The sequence below is a fragment of the Pagrus pagrus genome (genome assembly GCF_965226575.1).
Source record: "Pagrus pagrus genome assembly, chromosome: 12".
NCBI lineage: Eukaryota > Metazoa > Chordata > Actinopteri > Spariformes > Sparidae > Pagrus > Pagrus pagrus.
In genome coordinates, this window is record NC_140196.1 from 26,507,572 (window position 1) to 26,531,758 (window position 24,187).

At 41.3% G+C, this 24,187-nt stretch overlaps 1 protein-coding gene across 5 annotated transcripts in view; it reads left to right on the forward strand.

Moving 5' to 3' along the window:
* Positions 1-24,187, forward strand: part of map4l (microtubule associated protein 4 like) — a 113,041-nt gene that overhangs the window by 64,293 nt on the left and 24,561 nt on the right. For 3 of the 5 annotated variants that reach the window (XM_084368621.1, XM_084368622.1, XM_084368625.1), the window contains 2 exons: positions 19,975-20,345; positions 22,025-22,216. In XM_084368621.1, the coding sequence (XP_084224747.1) occupies positions 19,975-20,345; positions 22,025-22,216 (563 nt within the window). Of the gene's footprint in view, positions 1-7,754; positions 9,719-19,974; positions 20,346-22,024; positions 22,217-24,187 lie in introns of those variants that run through there. The other 2 variants (XM_084368624.1, XM_084368623.1) reach the window with 2 other exon arrangements.

The following is a 24,187-nucleotide window of genomic DNA, read 5'->3' on the forward strand; positions in this document are numbered from 1 at the left end:
GGGATTAACAATGATAACATCATCTACTTGTAGTCCAGTAGAGACAGAAAGAAAATGACAGAAAAATGTCCACAAGCATGAGTGAGATTGAGACGGCTGTATAGGCTGTTCACAGTCGATGGATGATGTGTTTCTCAAGGTGGAGAAGAGAGAGCGGTGCATGCCAGTGTTCTTAACTTCACTGTGGGAAGGTAGTTATTGTAATTTGGTTGTTCATTTGGCAAATCATCAACTTGGTCAGCTGCTGCATTAGTGGCTGTTACAAACAGCTCATAGTACCTCAAAACCCTTGGAATCAAAATTCAGTCAAAGTTTAGACACCTATGTTTGGAGTATATCTTCTCCAGTGTCTTTCCTGAATAATTGTCCATTAATCACCTATGAAAACAGACAAAAGGTACTCATTATAACACTAGAATTTGCCGGAGAATCATCAGGTTTTCAAGTTTTTCGTCAGCATCAAAGTAATGAGTGATAACTGTCTGTACTGTATATTGATGGATATGCTGCAAACAGGATATGCTAATACTTAATTAGGCATGCTTTAATGGGTACCAAATGTTGTTGCCCAAATGTAACCAATAGGCTAAGATATGGGGCTCAAGTTGGAGCCCACAATTCAACTTAAGATACATTTTAGGCATGTAATCTATTAATTTTGACTTTTTTCATGTAGCACTTTAAATGACATTACTCAGGCTGTGGATGTCCCATGTACTTGGCAGGGGGGCTCTGTCTCGGGGGCCCACTGTAACAGACTTTGTAAACCCATTTTGTCAGTTGACTTGCAGAAAAAAATATTTTTTAGACCTTCATATTTCTTTGACCAAAGTATGAAAAACACTAGCTAGTAAGTGGTATGTATATCAGTGTCAAAAGTAAAGGACATAGGCAGGACGGATACATCAGTGGTAACTGGTCATGGCAAAATAACCTCCCTCCCCCAAACAGAAAATGGCTAACATGACCGCAATGTAAATGAAACAAAATTGTAATTGAGTCTGATCTTGCTAGACCTATCATTTAAGTCATTTTTAGTCTTTGACCTCAAGATGATTAAACTGTCACATATTCCACAAGCAATATGAATCCCACTTCAAACACATTTATGGTTGTACAGTACATGGTTTTCTGGGATATCACTAGGGAAAAGAAGTTAAACTTGTGCTAGCTGAGCAAACATCTCCACAGCAGTGTGAACTAGACACAGAAACAGCATCTCTCGCTGCAGCTGCAGTAAAACCTACATGAGTGGGAGTATAAGCCAAAGGTCACTGTCACAGGCTTTCTGACATGACAGTCCAACAAAGACCTAATGAACATACTTACACCTGTTTCTCACATAAAAGTGACATTTTAGAAGGAGAGAGTTGAATGCAGTGGGGTCAGTCCTCTATGTCATCCAAGTTTCAGACTTGTCTCCTCTCGAAAATGCCAGAACCTCAGCTGCCAAACCCACCAGTGTCTCTGCTTTAACCAGAGAACACGCATGAATATTAGCACATGACACCTCTGAGGCTCACCCAAAGTTAAACAGAAGCATGGCCTGGATTTCTTGCATAATGCCCACCCTTTCCAAGTCTATTGAATGTATGAACAACGCTCTAATCTCTTCCTGTTCCTCTCTCTTTCTGCCTCTCCCTCTCCAGTTACAGTAGACAGATTGTTTATGAAAGATTATGTAATAATACTCATTCATCTTCAGTCATGCCTGAGAAGATGTTTTTGTATTTTGGCACAGGCCATGGGTGAGTGGGGGTGAGTGGGGGTGTGTGGGGGGTGGGTTGGTGGGTTGTCGGTCAGCTGTCATGTGCAGTAAAAAACTCATCAGTCATAAAATGCTTTTTCAGAGGCAGGGGTCGAGACCCTGACATGGCTCACTGACAGTTCATTCCCAGATATCTAGAGATATTTAACACTGTCTACACATGTACTAACTGTCGCTGCTTTCTACATCTGTTTGGCTCCTTTTGTCTTCTGAGAGCACTGAACAATTTCTCTTGTCTTGTCACTTTTAACAGCAGTGCTCTTTAGCTGACAATGCTTTTGTTGGCACAGGACTTAAAGGAAAAGTTCACCCAAAAATGAAAATTTCTTCATTATCTACTCACCCTCATGCTGATGGAAAGTCAAGTGAAGTTTTGTAGTCCACAAAACATTTCTGGAGTGTCACAGCAAAACAGCGTTGCAGCATTCTCCCAAACAACTGAACGTTAAAAAACAGTAAAACCAAAACAAAACATTGATTTGAATAGATGTTATTTACACCCTTTTTTAGCTGAAATCTACACAGTAGCTGCTAAGCTAAACACATTAGCATGCACCGCATCTGATTAGCTCAACACAAGCATTGGCGGTAGCGTCTTTTACAATAATTTTGGGATCTCTGGGCTTCCAGAGACATGGATTACACTGGACAAGCTGTATAGAGCAGATATTTTGTTAAATGCTTTTCCTCAGCCACGTCAGTTGTTTTGGAGAATGCTGCAACGCTGCATTTTTTTTGCTGTGAAGTTTTGAAAATGTTTTGGGGATTACAAAATTCAAAAAAAGTAGATAATGACTGAATTTTCATTTTTGGGTGAACTGTTCCTTTAAACAGAATACTGCCATACTTAACACGAGCAACATGCAGGGCTAAACTGTCAGAATGGTTTTAATCCTCTTTGCAAAGCTGTAGTACAAATCCTTAGTGGAGTGTAATGGGATATTGCACCATTTTTAAAAGGAAAAGTTTCCAGCATATATATATACATCAAGCTCAGCTCACCATCCTGTTTATTTATTTATTTATTTATTTATTTATTTAACTTTATAGAAAAGAGAACAGTTTACAAAGGATTCCTGCAAGCAGGGAGTAGCACATGCAGATCAAATGTAGGCAAAAATAAGGCTACATAAAGTACATCAAACATGGACAATACATATACGTCTAAAACATAAAATAAGAGAAAAATTCTGTAGAGAAAAATGAAGTAAGGAGAAAGACAGATGGGTAAATATATATATAGACTGTTATAGACATCATTAGACAGATTTTTCAGGTTAAAAGATTTTGAACATGTACAGCTAGTACAGTTTGTAAATGTTACTCTTACTATAACTTAAGTGTTTTTGTTGAATCATTCCATTTGGAATAGCACAAGTTAAAAAATGTAATTCTCTGAAGGGAATTAGAAATTTTGCGATTTATATCTCTTTGGAAACATTTATGAAAGAATAACGATTTTATCCTGATACATGTGTCACAGTTGTTCCAGAGGATATGAGGCTATTCCTATAGATTCTATAAGATAGAAAAAAGGTAAATAAAGAGTTTACAAATAAAACTTTGGATAAGTGTCTTAATTATATAAGTCGAAAGGATGCAACTGGACCCAGGCAGAGAATCCCACTTGAAAAGTGAACAAACAAAGCTTATATAAGCAGTGATGAGTTAGCATAACATTACTCAGCTGAGTTTCAAATGAAGCTTAGTGTTAGATCATGCAGGACAGGAAAGTCATACGCCCCAGCTGTCATCAGCTGACAGTCTGCTGATTGACTCATCGTTACCAATCAGTCTCACACCAATCACAGCCATTCTCACCACAAGCCAGTCCATTTGAATACGGCTCCCTATAATACGGCTCATAACTGCTCCTACTCAAATGCCGCCACATACTGCTGCTGCTGGCAAGCTTGCCACCGGCACCCCAGCCTCCACTTTTTAGTGAAGTCCTATCAGCATTCAAGGTTAAAAACCTGCATTCATTGTCTTGCTTAGGGCTTACTCTTATATGTCCTGGGGTGTTCTCTACATTGCACTCCCTGTTTTGGTTTAGCATGCTGCTTGGTCAATTCCGGGAGCATCTTAGAGCAGAGCCTTCAGCGCCAAGCATTACTGTTTTCTCATTTATGAAGACAAACGGGCCACAGAAGAAAGCCCATCTTCTCTTGCTTTCTTCACTAAGGGCCAAAGCTTCTCTTTTTTGGCTTTCTCCTCTGGAGAGAGTGCTTTGGTGATCCTTAGATGGTTGTCAAGAAGAGACTTTGAGCCTTTAGTCTCTTCCCAGACAGTGTCACGATGTTGTTGCCAGATGCAATGGACGATGTCAACCCCCTCTTTCAGACTGTCATGGCTTTAGGGAGCCACTTTCAATTCAGATATCAATCATCCTGCTCAAGATGTTTTCTCCATCTTGCTCTCTCACGCCATGAATCTTCAGGGACCACCTGCGGCTGTAATGCTGACATTCAGCGATACAGTACCTGCCTTCAGAGTCTTATTTTCTGCTTGTGATTTATTTATTCTTATAATTATTATTTATTATCAAGTTTGTTTCTGTTGATTAACATCTGGAGTAAGCTACTGGACTGTTGAGATAGCTTCTCAGTCTGTTTTGAAGTGGACTTTCTTTTTCCTATGGTTGAGATTTTCCATCAACATGTATATTTGAAGGCTGCATTGCTGCACCGTTGTTGTGTTTGTTGCTAGTCTCTGCCATGTGCATTATGTCTGGTGTAACGCCACTGGTAGCTTTCCCCATAGTCGTGGTCTTACTCAAAAGTTTTTTACCTCTTCTTCTTATTCCCATTCAAGTCTGTTGCTGTTTAGCAATTAAAATGCTCTTTTCTGTGCTACTTTGTTAACATTCAGAGTAACATTGTTTTTTAATCACAAAAATTTCCCAGTTACCCGACAGAGCTAGATATACACACCCTCCTTCACCACCGCTATCTTGGCATCTCCATAATGCAGCTCCCTACCCTATAGTCATGCTCTATATAATGAATGAGATGGCCTGGGACTTCCTCCTAATATAATTAGTAGTGTGTTATAGTCACATGATTACCATAGGGGCACAATAGGAATGGCTTTATGCCTTGACCAATATACAGCCACGCAGGGCATCAAACCTAATGACACTTCTTGGATAGAGAGCAGGTAGGCTTGACTTAGACTATGTTAATTTATTTAATTGGTAAAAAGTCCAAAAGCTCAAAACTAACAGAACTGTGGTCTCATTTATAAACATTATGTACGCACAAAATGGGGCCTGTTAGAGGTGTACGCCACTCCCTACACAAAAGTTGTGATCTATAAAAGCAAACTGGATGGGAGAATGTGCGCACCTGTAAGCAAACTTTCACTTCACACCAAACATTTTGGAGGCAAGGGAAATTGGCAACGCAAACGGTGAGGTTGCGAATTGAAGCAGATTGTAGAAATTAAATGTGAGAGGCATTATTCTGTGCATAATAATACTATACATCTCACAACTGATTTCAATTCATATCAAACGTTAATTATAGATATGTTATCATAAACATTCAAACCAGCAGTGTCATTTGTACTTGCGCTTGAAGTGAAGCATGACTATTCCATAAACACCTTTTAAATGTAAATGATATCAGCCACCTCAAATCTGAAATCATGTATTTTCTTCATCTTTCTCTTGTTGTGGCATGATTCACTGCAAAGAACCATTGATCAGCGGCTCATTTGCATGCATTGACATTCATGGGGCACTTTGCATTGACCATTTATGGTTGGACGTTGGTGTGGAGAAGTTGGTATATGAGGCGGAACCACATAAATCACAATATTATTTGGCATACGTACATTTCCTCATTTGAACGTACGCAATCATTGCGTGTGGATTCTCCAAAGAGTTTTATGAATGAGACCCCTGATTTTTAAAGTTGTTATTAATGGAATAAACAACAGCGGCAGGCCTTTTTCACACCAGTAAAAGCACAGTGTAATTGATAGCACACCTCTGGCCCAGTTCCATGTAAGTGTCCCAAAAGCCACGCCTCAACACCGACAACACCAGCTGTACAGGCAACTGGAATACAGCCATAATACATATTTTTAACTGTACCTGTGCATTTTCTGCCACTACATGTCTAAATGACTTAGCTAACAGATCTTTAAGAGAATGCCTATTGGACTTAAATCCATCAGGTGGCCAGAAACATGACAGCAAATGAATAATGATATTGCTTGATTTGTAAATAAGCAACTGTTTGCTAACAAGTTCACCATATCAACTTAAAAGTTGATGATATCTCAATACTTTTATCATAACGTGTTTCCGCTGCACCCAAGTGGCCAAAAAATAAATCATTTATTGTGTTATTACTGATCTCTGACTACTAAGTGGTAGGAAGTTTCCAAAACAAACTAAGACTGGTGAGTTTATTACTGACAGTTAGCAAGTTGTTATCGGTATCTAGCTGCTATATATCAACCAGATCATCTCTTATAGTCTTTTTGGCCCCTGGAACTAGTTTATTGTGAATCAAGTATTCACTGTGGTTTCATACATGGTTTGGTCCCTGAGAAACAAGTCTTTGACTTTCTAAATGTTTGACTTTATTCCTCCTGAACTTTGGCTCTTTGCCATCTTGCACTAGGTTTGCATTTGCTAAATTCATGCTGCATCTGTACAGTTAGCTAATAGTCTCACAATCTGCAGCTGTTTCTGCTGTTTAATCGGAAGAGATTTCCTTAAGTCCACAGTACAAAACCAATTAGCTTAAAATAAAAATGTATATGTTTTTTGCAAGCTGTCACTGATAGCCATTGAAATTGACACCCTAGTTTGAAACTGTTCTTAATATATGTTAATATAACAGATTTTGCAAAATGAGCCTATTTACATTTCATGTGACTGATGTCTGTCTGTATGGTGTTGATTTGAAAGCCCACGTATCAAACTGCTAATTATAAGAGCATTATAAGACATCCTGCTACCCCTACAAATCAAGCTAACACGATTCACCTTTGTGAGTCATCAACTGTTTTATCGGTATTTTCCTACTGCAAGGTAAAACCATGTTCCATGTGGTACATCGCATCCGGCACTGGGTAACTAAACCCTAAGACATGTTGTATTTTTAAAATATTGGGTTATTTGGTCAATAGTTGGTCCTGAGTAGCTCTTGTCAATATCATTTCTTATAAAGAACAGCACTTGGCATCACAAAAAATTGCGTTTCGAATCACTGGGCCCAGTGGTTCTCTATGTCTTTATCAATTAATGCTTTGAACTGCAAGTCTCTGCAGCTTTTTAGCAGGCTAAGCTTCACCTCATTCCAGATTTTCACCTAAAGATGTGATGTGAGAATATGAACCACACAAAATAATTTCAGTAAAGGCACAAATTAATCAAGACAAGAGCACAAGGTGAAGGGTGCACAGTTCCTTCATACGCACACAAAATCACCTCTTGACGTCAATGTGGCAAATTATAGCCTTGACGTGAACGTTGTCCTTTTTTTTTCTTTACTTCTGTGGCTGATATTAGAAGGAGTCCAATAAGGATCTAGTCAGGATGATTACAGTCCTCAGTAATGTCTCACTAATCCCTCCTTGTGTCTCTCTCACTCTGTATCAACATGTGAACAGTGGCTGTCATATGGCAGCTGAGTACCTGTGACAGCCATCGCTCTGTTTGTGTGTGTCTGTGCATGCATGTTTGCCACAACACATGTGTTTGTGCGGTCTTGTGTCTTCATGTGTGTACTCTTGCGCACGCTTGTCGCTAGGGGCTGGATGCTGAAATTTTGCTCCAACGAATGAGGGAATATTCCGGGCTGTCATGTGACTTTGTGATGTCACAGAGAGAGAGAGAGAGAGAGAGAGAAAACAGATATACAGATAGAGGGAGAGAGAGAGGGAGAGAGAGAGAGAGAGAGAGAGAGAGAGAGAGAGAGAGCAAGGTGCAATTTAGCCCCACAGCTGATCTGTGCAGTGCTCAGAGAGAAGCCGAGACGACCAGACACACACACACTCACTCTCACTCTCACACACACTCCTTTTGCCTTGCCTGTAAACACACATGCGCTTCACACACATCAGCTCAGTTACACACACACACAACTCTGAGGCGTCACTTGAAAAAAAGAAAGGATGCATTGCTTCCTCTACTTTCCAAGCTCATAACACTTTGGACACTGAGGACGTTCCTGCCTCCTGGACAAGAGTAAAACGACACTAACTGGAGACAGAAAAGAGCAGGAGACAGGAGGACAACAGCAGACAGAGAGAAAGAAGATCAAAAACTAGAACAAGAGACAAAGAAGGCACAAAGAACAGAGAAAAAGAAAGAGAAAAAAGAGCAAGACAAGAGGACCTGACAACAGACCGGGGCAATGTCTTTCCTGTCTGGCTCGCCCTGGCAGCAGCCTGGCATTATTAGTGGTGGCAACGGGTACGGACAACCTTCCAGTAGCCATCAACAACAGCAGCAGCATCAACAGCAACACAAACCTTCAACTACTCTCTCTGGTTCCAGCATCCCTACTGTCCTGGCCTCCTCTCCACTGTTACCCTACAGCCCAGCCTCTGACCAGCACAGGGACTGGCACTGCCAAGGCCAGATGGCACCAGGGGGGCAGGTTGCTGGTGCCACACAGGGGGGGTCAAAAATAACTTTGACGGAAGAGGAGGGGAAATTAGGGCGAGGCAGGACCGAGGGGACGTTGTCTGGCTCATCGGCTGAGGCACTAGGATCCCCGAGCTTCAGGATGCCAATGCTAAAGATAGAAGATGAGGGGTCAAGGGTGGGAAGGGCAGGTAGGTTATTGGGGAGTGAAGGACAAAGCCCCAGCAGCCCTATGTCTCCCAGCTCTTCTCCTTCCTCTTCAGTACCTTCTCCTTCTATCTCACCTGGGAGATCCTTTCCGACCTTTGTGGCAGACTGTAAGCCCACACCAAACCCTAACTTCAGACAAAACAATGTGCAACAAAATTATACAGGCAGCAAAGATGGATTTTACATCCAGGGATCTCAAGTGTCTGCCCCAGTGTTGCAGGGTGGGGAGAGAAACACATTGAGCCCTTGCTTCACTGGAAGTAGCAGATCAAGTCTAGTAAATGAAGAGGACAAGAAGAAATCTGTCTCATCACCTACACCTGGAGGCCTACTTGGAAGTCTGAAAGAAAATTCAGCTGCAGTTCCAACTGGAAATCAAACTCTCAAGCCATCTTTAGCAAGGCAGAGTGTTATACAACCTACTGGTACTGCCCCTCCTCCTGCTGACCTTACAGGCAGTAAAGCTGGTTCCACTGTAGGGCCTACAACAAGCCTGCCTTCAGCCCCAGCAAACAGAGCTAACACTAGTGTTGCTGTAAGTGAAGTAGGGCAGACTGGGGTGGAAAGAGATAACTTGAGCCATACCGAAAAGGGGAAGAAGGGACCACATACTCCACCTGGCAGAGGTGAGGTTGCAATTCATGGCCAGTCACAGGATTTAGGTCAAGTTGAGGATGAGAGAGTGGGATCAAGTGCTGCCTTAAACAGAGAGACAAAAAACAGCCAAAGCAGTGAATTACCACAGCGGACTGCAGTGAGACGGGCAATGTCTGACTGTTCACATCTGTCTGTTCCCATGGTGATGGCCGCAACATACCCCACTGGCATAGGAAGCTTGTCAGTGATGGTACCTAACGTACCAAATTTTACCATGATGGGAACAGCATGCCCACCTAGGGGGCCCTACCCACATGCAGCTGTCCGACGCTCACTCACTGTATCGGACGGCACAGGAGCTGCAGCTGCAATGGCGACAATGATGTCCTCCCCGTTAATGATGTCACCTGTAATGCCATCTTCCCCACCTCCCAAGAGGCAGCATGGGACTTGCGAGACCAATTTTTTACTTGCGGTTCCACCCCATGCAGGAACGTCCAATAAGAGTACCCAAGATAATAAAGTGAGCACAACAGGTAAGAGCCCCTTCTTGTGTGCCTATGCGCCTGTTACATGGTAAGTTCCTTAGTTTGGTTCCAGGTGGATTGGTTGTTGTTTTAGTCTGTTGAGGGGATTGATCTGCGGCATAATTGGTGAGGTACGGTTTTGTGGTCCATCTCAGAGTTTTCATACTCAAACCACATCCATGTGACAGATGTAGACCCTTGTTTAGGCCCAAGCAGCTTGTTTTGTCTCGGCTGGTCAGAGTCCTTCTCCTGTTTGGAATTACACTGTTCACTCACCTCCATGCTTATTTGTGTTGCTGTCATGCAAATTTCCCGTTTGCATCCATGCCATGCAGAAGAACGCAAAATGACGCGGAAATATTGGCATCAAGGGTGTGATTTGTGACACAGCAAATTAATGGATAGAGCAAAATGTGAAACAATAGATGTTTGTCCATCATCACCGTACTAAGGTCTGATTTTGTGCCCATACATGGCTCTTTCCACCATTTAAGCAAGTTAAGCAAGTTATTGTAAGTCAACATTTTATATCAGCATGCTTGTTGTTGTCTTCACTATCACCAGTCTCCACCAGCGTCAGAGCAGCCGAAGCTAACCAATCACAGTTCTTGTTTTCTCTATAAGTGGTATTTATATAGCTAATGTAAACCCCTGTGTATTTTTGAGAAGGTGTTTGCCTTTGCATTGCCATTGTAACCTAAGGTACTATCAGTTAACTTGTAACTTTAAATCAAGCTGTGAATTCCAGCCAATTGCTTACAACCCAACCAAAGAAGTTGAAGTGCCTGCACTGACTTGCATTTTTGTAATTCATACAGAGCTGTGATAATCCAGAAATATCACATCTCCAACAGAATGGACCATAATGACTGTTGCAGCGTTATGCTTCTCTGCCTTTATATTCATAAGAAGTTGTTTAGCATGTGAATGGCATCAATGTACAGCAAAGATCATGAGTCCTTTTAAAGTTCTTTCATTGTTCTTCCTATCACTTCACTAAATCTGAGCACATATTGCAATCAGTGGCATTACAGCTCAATTGCATTTGGCTAAGTATAGGTTGTAGGCTTCTTTTCCAACATTAGCGCTTTCTGAAAAAAGGTGTATTTTTGAACATCAACGACCACACTGCTGGTTGCCACTTTGCTAGGAAGCACATGCACTATGCTTGCAACATGCTGTGGCTGGGTACTGTTAGGCACTGAATAGGCTTTGTGTACAACCTGAAGCTACTTCTTCTGCTGCTCACCATCATGATCCACCTGTGGATATCGGTCTATTTCTTTGTGTTTCTATTTGGCAGAGTCAGATTTATTCTCCCAGCTCTCAGTTATTGAGAAATTTAATTTACAGGGAGATCGTTATGGTCCATTTAAAGTTATACATGTCATTTTCTTCTAACGACAGTGTAGTAACAAATCAACTGGTTGACATGTCATGCTAATTCAAGATAGTGGTTAATCAAGTTAATTAGCCTAAGTTGAAAGGAGTATATGGGTGGGTTGCACATGTCAATACATGGAGTATTGCTCAGTGTAATAAAGGTATATGAGGTGCATCTCACCTTTAAATCAGTGCTACCATCTGCAGCCCTGTAAATCGAAGTTTATTTGATTGGGGATGCAAATCAGCAGAGCTATTAGATGCTGTACTGAGTGTGAATGGGCGTGAGCTTTGACATTACAGTTGTTGACTACTGAATATAGTTATACTTTTTGTAAAGCTTTGGCTATATATCGCCCTGGTATTCATTTGCTGTCACTTTTCAAGAAATCAATGTTTTGCTTTTTAACTATTTACCCAATCCAATCCAACCAATAATTAGTTAATTATTATTAAAACTGAAACTTTGGAGTGATACAAAGCCGGTTGAAAATTTCAGTGTTGGTAGTATATGCAACTGAACAACACCCAGAGCGCCCCACTCTTTAACCAACAAAAATCCTCCAAATGATGCAAAATGTATCATCTGGTGGCTTTAGGACTGTTGTATCCAGACAGATTGTTGTTCCACTTTTGTATCCACGCATCAGCAGACACAAAGAGTTTAGTCAAGAGAAAGTCGATCAGACTGTCTAAACTAGGCAGTGTTGAAAACTATGAACCAAAATTCTGTTACACTGCCTATTTCCCACCTAAAATGCCTTAAAAAACATATTTTAGCATACTATTTAGCTGCAATAGAGATATATTTGAACCAGAAGTGGATGCCATATTGTTCCTGTGTTGTGAAAACAGAGGCTTAAACATACTCTGATCAAACTGTAAAACAAGGCAGTACTGATCTCCTAAAATGCTTTTAGAGACATATTTTAGTGTACTTTAGTGTGTTTAGTGTTTGTTACTAGCTGGTCGTCTTTCTGTTTCCGCCAAGCTCGCAGTACTTCACCCATCAGTGGGCATGTTAATTGGTTTGGTGCGGTGCCTTTTGAGCATCAGGGAATACATCAGCCCCTTTCCCCTATTTTAACTGGTCAGTAGACAGCCCAGTTTTATGCGATGGCCATCTTTCCATCCAAGAAATTCTTCTTTAAAACATCAGTAAGTATGGTTTCTCTTAATGAGCCTATACTGCTGCCCACAAACAACAACGGCTTTTTTGGCTTCTGTTTATTATTAGACTGAGTGAGCTTTGCTGTATCAGACAGATGAGTTCCAGAAAGTTCAGATGGTAATATCATGCTTTAGTTGAGATATGATGAGTGCTGTGTTCTGAGCAAGTATTCCCAAAGGTTCAAAGGTTAATGCTCTTTTAATCATCATCTCCTCCTCTAATAGGGGTTTTAATAAGAAAAATCGATATGAGAAAATGGGTTTTGCCAGGTTCCACATCATCACAGTATCTCATTTTATTTTATTAATGTCACACAGACATTATCACATCTTTGTATTTTATTACATTCTTTGAAGTGACCGTTTGATGAATACGAGGACAAATTCAGAGGACATTCTGACAAGTTGAGTTTGATGGTGATGTAACAGAGAAGAAAGAGAGAAAAGTGTGTGAAGGGAGCTGGCAGGGGATTATGGGAGGACCAGCCCTGGGCTTAGAATTTCAAATATATACTGATTTGGAATATTGACGTCTTTTATATAGCTCCCTATAACAAAGTTAATGAAAGAGTAGCCATGGATGTATTTCCGACTGCCATCCTTTAATATTCAGTGTGTAGTGTTTCTCTGTCTATGTTATTTATTCACCCGGCCATGTGTTCTGTTTTTCAGACTGCAGTCGACAGAGGAAAGCTGGGACATTGATTAGACATTGACTCTGACTGTACTCATTCAAATATAGAGCAGCTATTTCTAGCATCGTGTGTGTGTGTGTGTGTGTGTGTGTGTGCGTGCGTGCGTGCGTGCGTGCGTGTGCGTGTGTGACGAGCGTCCACTGACAAGAATCTTACAGATTTTAAAGGCACACGCCCCCACAGACACACTAACAGCGAGTCTCCAACTTCAGGTGTTTTTTTCCATTTAGCACAAAAATAGATCACCGCTGCACATCAACACACACACACACGCACAAATAAGACACAACTGCAAGGGGAGGGGAAGGCAAGCGAGTCTTGAAGCTTGAGCTAAGGGAAATTCAAACAGTGATAATAAACAGCCAGCTCATTTAACAGATAGGTTCAGCTATCTGCAGTCCTCATTTAATACGCTTCTCTACCAGTGTTAGACCCCTGTCGTTAATATGGTGCTTTCTCTATGGGCTTGCTGTATAGAGCGGTGTACTAATGAGTCCTAAAACCAGAACTCAGTTAGTTAGTTAAAGCACTGCGACTGTAGGTCAGGGACATTAAACGTCATCGTGCCAAAACATGGGGACTCATCTACGCACTCGTCTGTTTTAACAGGCGAACCTAACTTGCAGACTATTCTATTCCAACTTTCCAACTTCAATTTCTAGAAAACGTATAGTAATTATGTAGTTAGATACTTAGTGGTGGTGACGTTTAAGTCATGCGACCGCATTGTAGTCTGTTTATAGCCTAACATTAGCTTTTTACTTCTAGCGATTTAATTTCCGCTTTAAAAATCACATCAGTGGCATTCATCTGTGAATAATAATCCATAATCCAATTCAGGAATCCCATAGGCTTTTTGTCAAGGGAACCAGGGCGATGCTAGTTTCCATGTTGGCCTACAAAAATTTGTCATCCCTACACCACTCCAAGGGATAAACAAAGACATGTCTGACAACGCTGACATGGTTTACAGTGCACCATCAAGTCTAAAGTTTGGAAGGTATTTGGATTTTAAAAGAAAGAAAAAAAATTGACAAAAGTCCGGCTGTTTATGAGGTCTGTAGAACAGCAAATAAGTTCACAACGGTAATAAACAACTGGAGAGACGGTATGATGAAATGTATGCAGGCAACGTGGAGTAATTATGTGGATGCAAGAATACGCAAGACAAAGTCACATCAAACAGTTTCTCCTGCTACAAATCTGCAAAGTCTAAAGTAATCATAAGATAATCATTTAATATTTCTCCCCCCTAACTGCTGTAGTGAGGCACCTTGGCCTGACAGTTTATATTCATAATGTCAAAATGTATCTTCATGCAGCAAGTCTGTGTCTATTGCAAAAGTCATAATCACAATCTCGATTGACAGCAGCCAGTCAGTAGAAGACACTGCAACTTTAATAGAAATAGCTTATTGTAATTTATAATGGAAAATTAATAACTACATAATACAAATGTTAATAACTGTATTAGACTGCATCGCATCGCATCAAATAGCACTGAATCGCACCAAATTGTACTGAGTCATGCTGTATTAAAAATGTATCCGAATCTTATCGGAGCCCCTGCCCCTAGATGTGATCATCTTATAAGAGAGAGATGCACACCCCTAATAAATAGTGAATAAATAATGATCAAAAATCTGATATGCACAATGTGTGTGTGTGTGTGTGTGTGTGTGTGTGTGTGTGTGTGTGTGTGTGTGTGTGTGTGTGTGTGTGCGTGCGTGCGTGCGTGCGTGCGTGCGTGCGTGCGTGCGTGTGTGTCAGTGAGTCTATTGATCGTCATGTCTGTCAGTTTGGTAGCTGGATAGCTAGCATGTGGGAGCTATAGCGGTCAAAACTCAAACTGGGTTTACGTGTGCATGTGCGACAGCCAGGGAGAGATTGAATGTGTGTGCGCCTGTGTGTTGAGAAGACCACCTCCAGTAAAATATCATTGCACCAGCTCCATGTCTGTGTATGTTAGTCATGCCCTGATTTACATGGCACAGTACTCTTATTTCTCTCTCTCTCTCTCTCTGTCTGTTTCTCTCTCTGTCACAAACACACATACACATCAGCACACACACAGCTGGTCGCCAGCAGCTGTGTATTGTAGCGTGGCATTAGATGGATCCTCTGTGTTCTCAGCCAGCAGTTTCATGTTGAATGAGTCATATTGCTGGTGTTGCAGGGTGAAGTGATACAGTGCTGAAAACCACTGCTGCATGAGATAATAAAGCCACCAGCGTATGTTAAAGCTGCAGTAATAGAGTTTGACTAAAGTCTGACATAAGTCCCACATCCACATCCAGTGTGTGGGGTCTTTAAAATTATTCAGCCTGTTTTTTGGGGGTTTTTTTTGGTGAAATATGACACAATGCTGGTGCACTTGTGTTGCATTCAGCCCTTCATTCTTGGTTTTCCCTGGTAAAATCCATGCTGTTGTTAACATTATTGTTCAGTTTCCAAAGGTTTCATTAAGTTTGATTTTCTGAAACAACAGAAATAGGCCCAGATCGTCTTCCCATTTTTAATGCACAGTACAAATACCATGTATAAAGATAGATACATACTAGTGATGTAACGATACCAAAAACTCACGGTACGAAATCATCCTGATAAATAGTCATGAATAGAAGAAGCTGGCCATGACCTAAGCAACTTTGGCAATGAACGATGACTATGTACAATTGCAAAACAATAAACCAGCCATAGCCATTAGCATAGCCCTCTGTTTGTACAGCAGGATTCTCAGGGCACCCAGGGGACAGCTGAGAACAGGTATTCGGATGCGGATCCCACCGATCTCCTTCCCGCTTGTTGTCCAGCAGACAACTAGGGCCACGAAAATCTCTGTCAGCCTAACTGACACGTTATTATTTCTAACTAACTGTGTGTTCAGTCGTTGTCTCATGTAAGGGCCCGTGTCCTACCAGTGTTTTTTTCTGAGCTTTTTCTGAGCTTGTCTTTTTTCAATTGTACCCAATCAGGAGCATGCATCTGTGGCAGCAGGCAGCCACCCAGAGAATAATAAATACATAAATAAACAGCTCATCTGAATACAAGCAAAATTTGCTGACAAACATTACGTTGCTTCAGGCCGAAAAGGCATTCTGCACAACAGTTACTGCTGTAGGTGTGTGCTTTGTGCTAACATTAGCCGCTGAACAAGTCTACTGTAGTAGCTCTTTTAATATGGCTCAGGGGCTGTTAGCTTATTTCTACTGTTAGCTGCTGATCAACAGGCTCAGGGACTGTACACTCAGCGCAGATCATTTGATGGAATGTTCAGAGATTTTCTACAAATATAACAAAACATGCTTCTGGGAAAACTTACCAACCCTATAGCTTTAAATGGCTTCTATTGATGCCTATTGTCTTTGTTAGACACCAGGACTAAAACTCTGCAAGGAATCTTGAAATCAAGGACATTAACATTCATGAAACATATGGGTGACAGTGAGAGGCTTTGTGAAGCAGCTGCAGCAAGTGATGACTTTGCATTTACATCATCTTAACATTACAAGGCAGGAATTGACTTCTTATAGCTTGATAAGGCATGACCAAACAATAGTGTTAGACAAACGCAGGAGGATAACCTAACCTAACTCCAAATGAATGAACTGTAGCTTTACCTGTTGCCTCCATGACAACACATGAGTCGTACGTATGAGAATCCTCCATGCTCAAGCTCACAGACTGTGTCTGGCTCCAGACTGAGCTAGTTTGCAACCACACTTTCTTGTTTGATGGCAGCTATAGTTCCAGAGGAACCCACTCCATGTCATCGGTTTGATTGCTGGAGAAAACAAATTTGCATTGTTTCAAAGGAGATAGAGTGATCACACGGCGAATGTGAGCACAAAGAGGAACGAGGGGCAGAGCAGAGCCAGGCCTGTCCACTGTCACTATTATGTAAGAGATGTTCTGGTGGTAACAAAGTGCCCTCTGTCCTCTGACACACACATACACACACACACACACACACACACACACACACACACACACACACACACACACACACACCTCAGAACTAATAGGCCATCTGCCCTTAAACCTATACACCCACCGAACCCCTCCTGTCTCCCTCTGCTCACATTTCCTTGTCATACTTTTTCTTGCCTTCACTTTGTCCTCATTTTGTGCTCATCCTATGAATCAGCTGCTGGCAACGTTGGTGCTGCAACCCAGTTTGACCTAGCGTTTCCTCTGAGGAGGATGGATGTCACTGAATGTTGCTTTCGTAATCCTGGCACATAGATGAAGTACACTGAACACTGAAATGACACATACCTTTCAGATTCTGATCTGAAATAACATTAAAAAAACTAAAGTTGTACTTAAATTGTTTGACCCATTTTAGGGACTAAAAGTCCGGATATCCCAGCCTCTGCAACATCAACCATATTGACCACTATTTTTTTTTTATTATTTTTTATTTAATCATTTTCTCACAAGTTCACCAACATTTTTAAAGTGCAGTATTAAATCACCTGAGTACCTCTTTAAGAAATATGAGAATAAAGTAACTCAAATGTTGGAATGACATTGATCAAACCAGCATTCCCTGAAAATGTCACTCAAAGACAGACCTGTGTGTCCAGACCTATGGATCAACGGCCCCACATCTCAATTTTTTAAAGCCACGATTAAGAGCAGTTATGCTATCTTTCTGTTCCACAGCAAGAACATTCTTTGGAAGATTGGAAAGGACTACATTTATATAGTTTTTCAAATAATGAAAAAGTAGACTTAAAATATTGTTGGGATGGTGTCTTCTAAAACTCCAGGGAATGATTGGTTAGGACAAACTAACAATGTCTTCTAAACAGAAAACAGCTAACATGAATAAAATAAAGTTATATTATATCATATACACAAAGGCACAATCAGAATGTGTACAAAGACATTCCAACCACCACTGTTCTCAAGGGTCTAAGGATAGAGAGTGTCGTGTGTTGAACAAACTGAGGCCTTTTTTCAGGCTAATTAATTTTTTCTGTTGAACTAACTTGAGTTGTCCAAAGACATGCAAAAGTTAAGTTAATCCATTACTCTAAATTGTCTGTAGGTGTGAATGTGAGCATGAACGGTTGTTTGTCCCTATATGTCAGCCCTGTGATGAACTGGCAACTTAACCAGGGTGTACCCTGCCGCTTGCTCAATGTCAGCTGGGATCGGCTCCAGGAAAAAGGATAAGCGGTTACAGAAAATAGATGGATGGATGGTTGGATGGATGGTTGGATGGAAAGATAAGTTGAGTTGTTACACCTGATACAATCTAATGGACAAAACTCTATCAAGATGTAATGAGGAAGAGTATGCAAGGCAAAGGTATTTGTATGGTGCCTTTCAACAGTAAGGCCATTTCAAGTGCTTTATATAAGACATTAAAAGGTATTATGTAAGAAAAAAACAACTACACACCAATCAGCCACAACAGACGAAGTGAATTACATTGATCATATCGTTACAATGCAATGTTCTGCTTGGAAACTTTGGGTTCCAGCATTCATGTTGATGCCATTTCACACACACACCACCCATCCAAACACTGTTGTGGACCAAGTACGACCCCTGACGACAACAGCGCTCCCCGATGGCAGTAGCCCCCCCCCTCAGATCCACTGCCAACATCCCAATGTCAGTCACCACAGGACACCCCCGTAGGTTTTGTGTCCTTGCCATGATGGATCAGAGATGCTCTGGTAGCACAAGAGGAACTTAGGAATGTATAGCAGGTGATACTAATGTTGTGGCTGATGGGCATACATCAATGTGTAGTTGGAAGTCTGAAGTATAGGAAAGAGAAAGGAGAAATAGAATTGACAGTGGTGACACATCAGCATTATCATTAACACTAGGATATACTCAGGCAACCTAATAGTCTGTTCATCACCTCTATCAGGCTGAGATATGACCTCACTGACAAAGACACCACGACACTTGCACAATGCAGAGCAATGGAGTCACTTGACTTGTCCTGTTTACCAGTCAGACCCATCATCAGCTGGTGTGACCTACATTAAATAACCTACATGGACATTCATATCTAAAAATAACTAAAGGGCAGTTACAATTGGCAAATTATTTGACGTGATTGATCCTGTCTTTGAAAACATTGTTACACATTAGAGCTCCACAGTGTCCACACAGGTGCCAGACAGTGTCTCATAACTCAAAAGCCTGACTGTGCATACATTTGTCAGGTATTCTAAAGCTGTGTCATATGTCACCATACGTGACCTTGCGCAGTGCTGAACATCTAACATTTAACAACATGTAAGAAATTCAAATGTTTAACAAACAGCATTTGTTCAAATACCAAAAATGTTATGTTTACCTGAAAAGGACATCTTGTGATCGTGCAAATAATGATGTTGTTTCTCAGAGGAAAAGGTGACAATTAGTTAGCTTGAAGTTAAATAAACTCCAATGGAGAAGGTTCAGATTGGATGGATGGCTCAATGAAGCTGTTGGCATCCCGTCTCCTTCCAACATTCAAAGCTTGTTTCTCTGAACCATGACCACATCTTTCCTGAGCCTCAGCCATGTAGCGTTTGTTCCGCAAACTAAACCTAAAACAAAGCCATGACTGGTTCGGATTAGAAAAAAGTCAAATTATTGAATCAAAGACTCTCCTAGAGTAATGGTAGTAATACTTAGTCATAAAGTCAAACTCCTGGTTCTTATAAAGAAACTGATCTATTTAATCATGGCTTATTTGCTTGAAATAACGTATTTTTCACTTATTAAAAATGTAAACACGTAATTTTCACTAAATTTGCTATTTAAATGATATTAAAAAGAATTGACCGAATCTATCAGTATATCAGTACAGAGTATAGTGAGCAGCAGTTGGGGGTTACCCTGGTTATATACTGCCCCCTATATTTACCTATGACCAAAAAAATATATGTTCATTGCACGACAGCATCCAGTCTCTTACAAAAATCTTTTTGACAAATCTTTATTTGTCTGTTTGTTAGGATAAGCTTTGATGCTGACAAAGACATTCTTTCTCTCTCACAGTGAAATCTGACAACAAGGACAAGCAGGAGAAGACAGACATCATGTCCATGAAGACGGACAAGAGCGACACCTTCGACAAGAAAGAGAAAGAAGAGCAGCAGAAGAAGGACAACGGCCAGGACAAGAACCAGAAGTCTGAGAAGATCGTCAAAGATGATGAAAAGATGGAGAAGATGAACGCAGAGAAAAACAACAAGGCCAACGAGAAGGCGGAAAAGGTAGACAAGCCGGAGAAGACCAACAAAGACGAGAAGAAGGAAGAGGAGAAGAAGCCAGCTGAGAAGAAGGATGAGAAGGGAGGCAAAGGGACAGCCAAGTCTCCAACAGGCAATGGTAGCAAGACTCTGCCAAGCCCTGACAGCAAGAGCAAGGTGGGTCTCACACCCACACACACACACAGACACAGACACAGACACAGACACAGACACTGCTGTCTGCACACATTTCCTGCATACAGATTAACATACCCAAAGTGGCAGAGTGTCCAGAAACAGCCCTGTCACCAAAAAGTCACAGCTTTGAACTCTGCCACAGCAGGTGTTTCCAAAAAACAGCCTGCGAAAGTGTCCTTGAGCAAGACATGCCTGTTGACACAGACACAGACACACACATACACACACACACACACACACACACACACACACACACACAGCATCCGATGCCTATGCTTATTGCAGAAATTACATAGAGATCCTCCACCTCAGTCAGTGTGCTGCTTTTGACAGGCTACAATGTAGATTTGAACGATTTATCGCTTATGAAAATGATTTCAGGTTATTTTATGTTGATTGATTAGGGCTAGGACAGGGTTACGCTCAGGGGTTAGAGGGTAAACATCTCTGAATAAACTTTATGAACGAAGCAAGAGCTACCACAAAGCAAGTGACACCATGAAGACCATGGAGCTCTCCAAACAGGTCAGAGACAAAGTTGTGAAGTACAGATCAGGGTTGTGTTATAAAAACAATCCCAAACTTTGAACATCCCATGTAGCACCACTAAATCCATTATTAGAAATTGGAAACATTATGCCACTACAACAAACCTGCCAAGAGAGGGCCGCCCACCAAAACTCACGGACCGGGCAAGGAGGGCATTAATCAGAGAAGCAAGCAAGAGGCCGAAGATAACCCTGAAGGAGCTGGGCAGCTCTACTGCAGAGATTGGAGTACTGTATCTGTCCATAGGACCACTTCAAGCCGTACACTCCACAGAGCTGGGCTTTATGGAAGAGGGGCCAGAAAAAACTCAGGTTTCACAATAAAAAAATATTTTGCATCTTCAAAGTGGTAGTTATATTGTGTAAATCAAATGATACAACCCCCCCAAAACTCCTTTAAATTCCAGGTTGTTAGGCAACAAAATAGAAAGAATGCAATCCACTGTAGCTTGTCAGCAACAGGAGCTCACCAACTAGACTTGAGTTGACGCTAAAAGTTCTTTATATTGTCATTCAAAACAATTACAGCACAGCAGTCGTTTGCAGTGGAACTCATAGACTCCCTCCAACAATGGTCATACAGATATGTAATAAAAGGTATTGTTAGTTAAATCTAATTCAAATGTAACCTAATCTGTCACCAAACTTTCAGCACCATCTGTTTGAGGAAGGAGCACAGATGAATTTTGCTGTGCTTTAAGGGCCTGCAGTATGTGTTAACAAGTGTGAATAGTATGGCCATCATTGCATCACTGTGGATGTGTATTGTGGGTGTGCTGATTCTCAGTATTTGTGTGTGAATGTGCACAATATCTGAGACCTGATTTCCATATCATGTGCTACTTTTGGACTGCTGCTCATTTCATCAGATTTTAGGCAAATTTTATGATTTACTGCTCATGAGCTTTCTAAAGTGGCTATAAATTTAATTTTAGAATTTATTTTACGATTGCCATATGGTTGCTGGCTGTGCTGCCATATCACGCTGTCATTGCAATCAGTGATTGCTCTTTCTTTGTCTATCTCTATCTGTCTCCCTTTCTCCCCTCTTTCGTCCCCCCTCTCTCTTTTTACTGTTATTGTGGCTTCTTTTAATTCCATTATCACCAGCCTGATATGGGTTCAACTAAACCAAACTCAGCCAAATCCCGCCCATCCACCCTCTCCACCAATGGTGAGGCCACCTCAGCCAAACGCCCCTCCCCCACTACAGCCAATAAAAAAAGCCCTGTACCCAAGGCAACCACACCCACTGCCGCCAAGCGGCCACCAACGGCAACTGGCTCCGCCAAGGCTGCCAAGGTGAGTATAATCCACATGGGTAGATACATTACTCATGCATGTCTGTACATGTGCTCTCATGGACTTGAGACGTCATCAGTCACATCCAAATTCAATGTCTACATGTAGCTGGGTCCAATTAAGTGTCCTGAAGTTCCTCATGCTACATCTGTTTAATCAAGAATACTTTGTGAGCTAACTAGTGTGTGTAGATCTGTGTCCCTGCATGCATTTCTGGTTTCAAATCGACCAGAGGCAATTCTGAATGTTGTGAGCCAAGCTTGTTTTTATCCCATCAACTGCGTGTTGTTTGTCTATAACCAAATCATATTGTCACATTTTAAATATGTTGTCAAGTAATGCTTACTTAAATAATTGCTGAGATGTTTATGGAGATATGGGGCCTAACTAGCTGGGCTACCTTCTCATCCCAAGAAAAAGCTTGTCTTAACAGCCCTTTTGGTAATTTACCATTGACATCCCTTTAAATATAATATTATATAATACACCAATCAGCCACAACATTAAAAACACTGACAAGTGATGTGAATAACATTGGTCATCTCATTACAATGCAACCTTCTGCTGGGAAACCTCTGGTCCTGGCACTTGACACACATAACCCATCCCAACACTGTTCTGAACCAAGTACACCTCCTCATGACAACGGCACTTCCCAATGGCAGTAGCCTACCCAGCAGGACAATGCACCCTGACACACAACAAAACCTGCTCAGAAATGGCACCAATTTCCCCAGATCCCAATCCAATTGAGCATCTGCGGGATGTGCCAGAACAAGTACGATCCATGAAGGCCCCACCCCCCAGCATACAGGGCCCAAAGGATCCACTGCCAATGCCTTAATGTCAGACACCACAGGAATCCCCCGAGGTCTTCCTGACAGGTCAGAGCTGTTTTGGCTGCTAAAAAAAAAAATGTTGGTCAGGGGGGTTTTGCCAGTACTCCATAAATCTCCCTGTTTTTCACAGCCTAATGTTGGCAGGTATGCCTGTGTGGTTCCTGCTTCAATAGCCATGATGCCATGATGATACACGCACACACAAACACAGACTCACAAGCTGAAAACATTAACAGCCGACGCTGTTGTTGGCTGGTAATTATTGCTTTAATTATGTTCTTCTGTATGACAGTGTAGCCTCTTAAAATGCTATATTAGCTACCTGTGATCATCAGGAAAGTGTTTATGGTTTAACCTCCATATTACTTAATTATTTTACATCAAAATTTAGGTGGGCTGGAAATCACTTGGAAGGCAGCCATCAAATCAGTTTGCTGCTATATATAAACTGGCTGCCCACATTTTATTGCTTGGATTGTCCCTCTCTAATTTAAGTTAAACGTGAATAATAACAAGAATCAATAGTGAAAAAAGTGAGTAAGCTAGATAAGGAGGACAGTATTTCTCATAATTGATCATCAGAAGTTTTTCCTGCCGGGCCTTAAGATCTGTAAAGAGTAATGAGTAAACATGCAAAAGCAAGTGGCGATCAAGTCAGACAGAACTCTAATTTGTGCGTCAATTGCTGTGCAGGCCTGTCTCATCTCAAAGGAGCCTATTATTTACAGTTATGTTGAAGTGTAATCAGCATAGCTGGGCTGAGCTAGTGATGTCAGTGTCCTCCTGTTGAACTTCCCACGGAACATGGAGCACTGAGAAAGGCCTTTTGTTCCCACTGATTTAGACTTTTGACCCATAAAAGGCTTATATTTTAACCACACACTTGCCTACTGTGGTTTTAGAAGCTTTTATACCTGCATGGTTCTGTATGGTTTCTGATATCAGTGACCCAAATGTCCTTACTGCGATGATTGTATCTTTACTTTGTATTTTTTAAATCCGCCCATAGACCTTAATCCTCCTTCCCTCCTCCACTCCTGTTTTTCAGAAGTCTGCCTTCACCTTCTTTCCACTTTGCTTTCATTTTCTGCTTATGTCATGGTTGCATCACTTGGCCTCTCATAAGACAAGA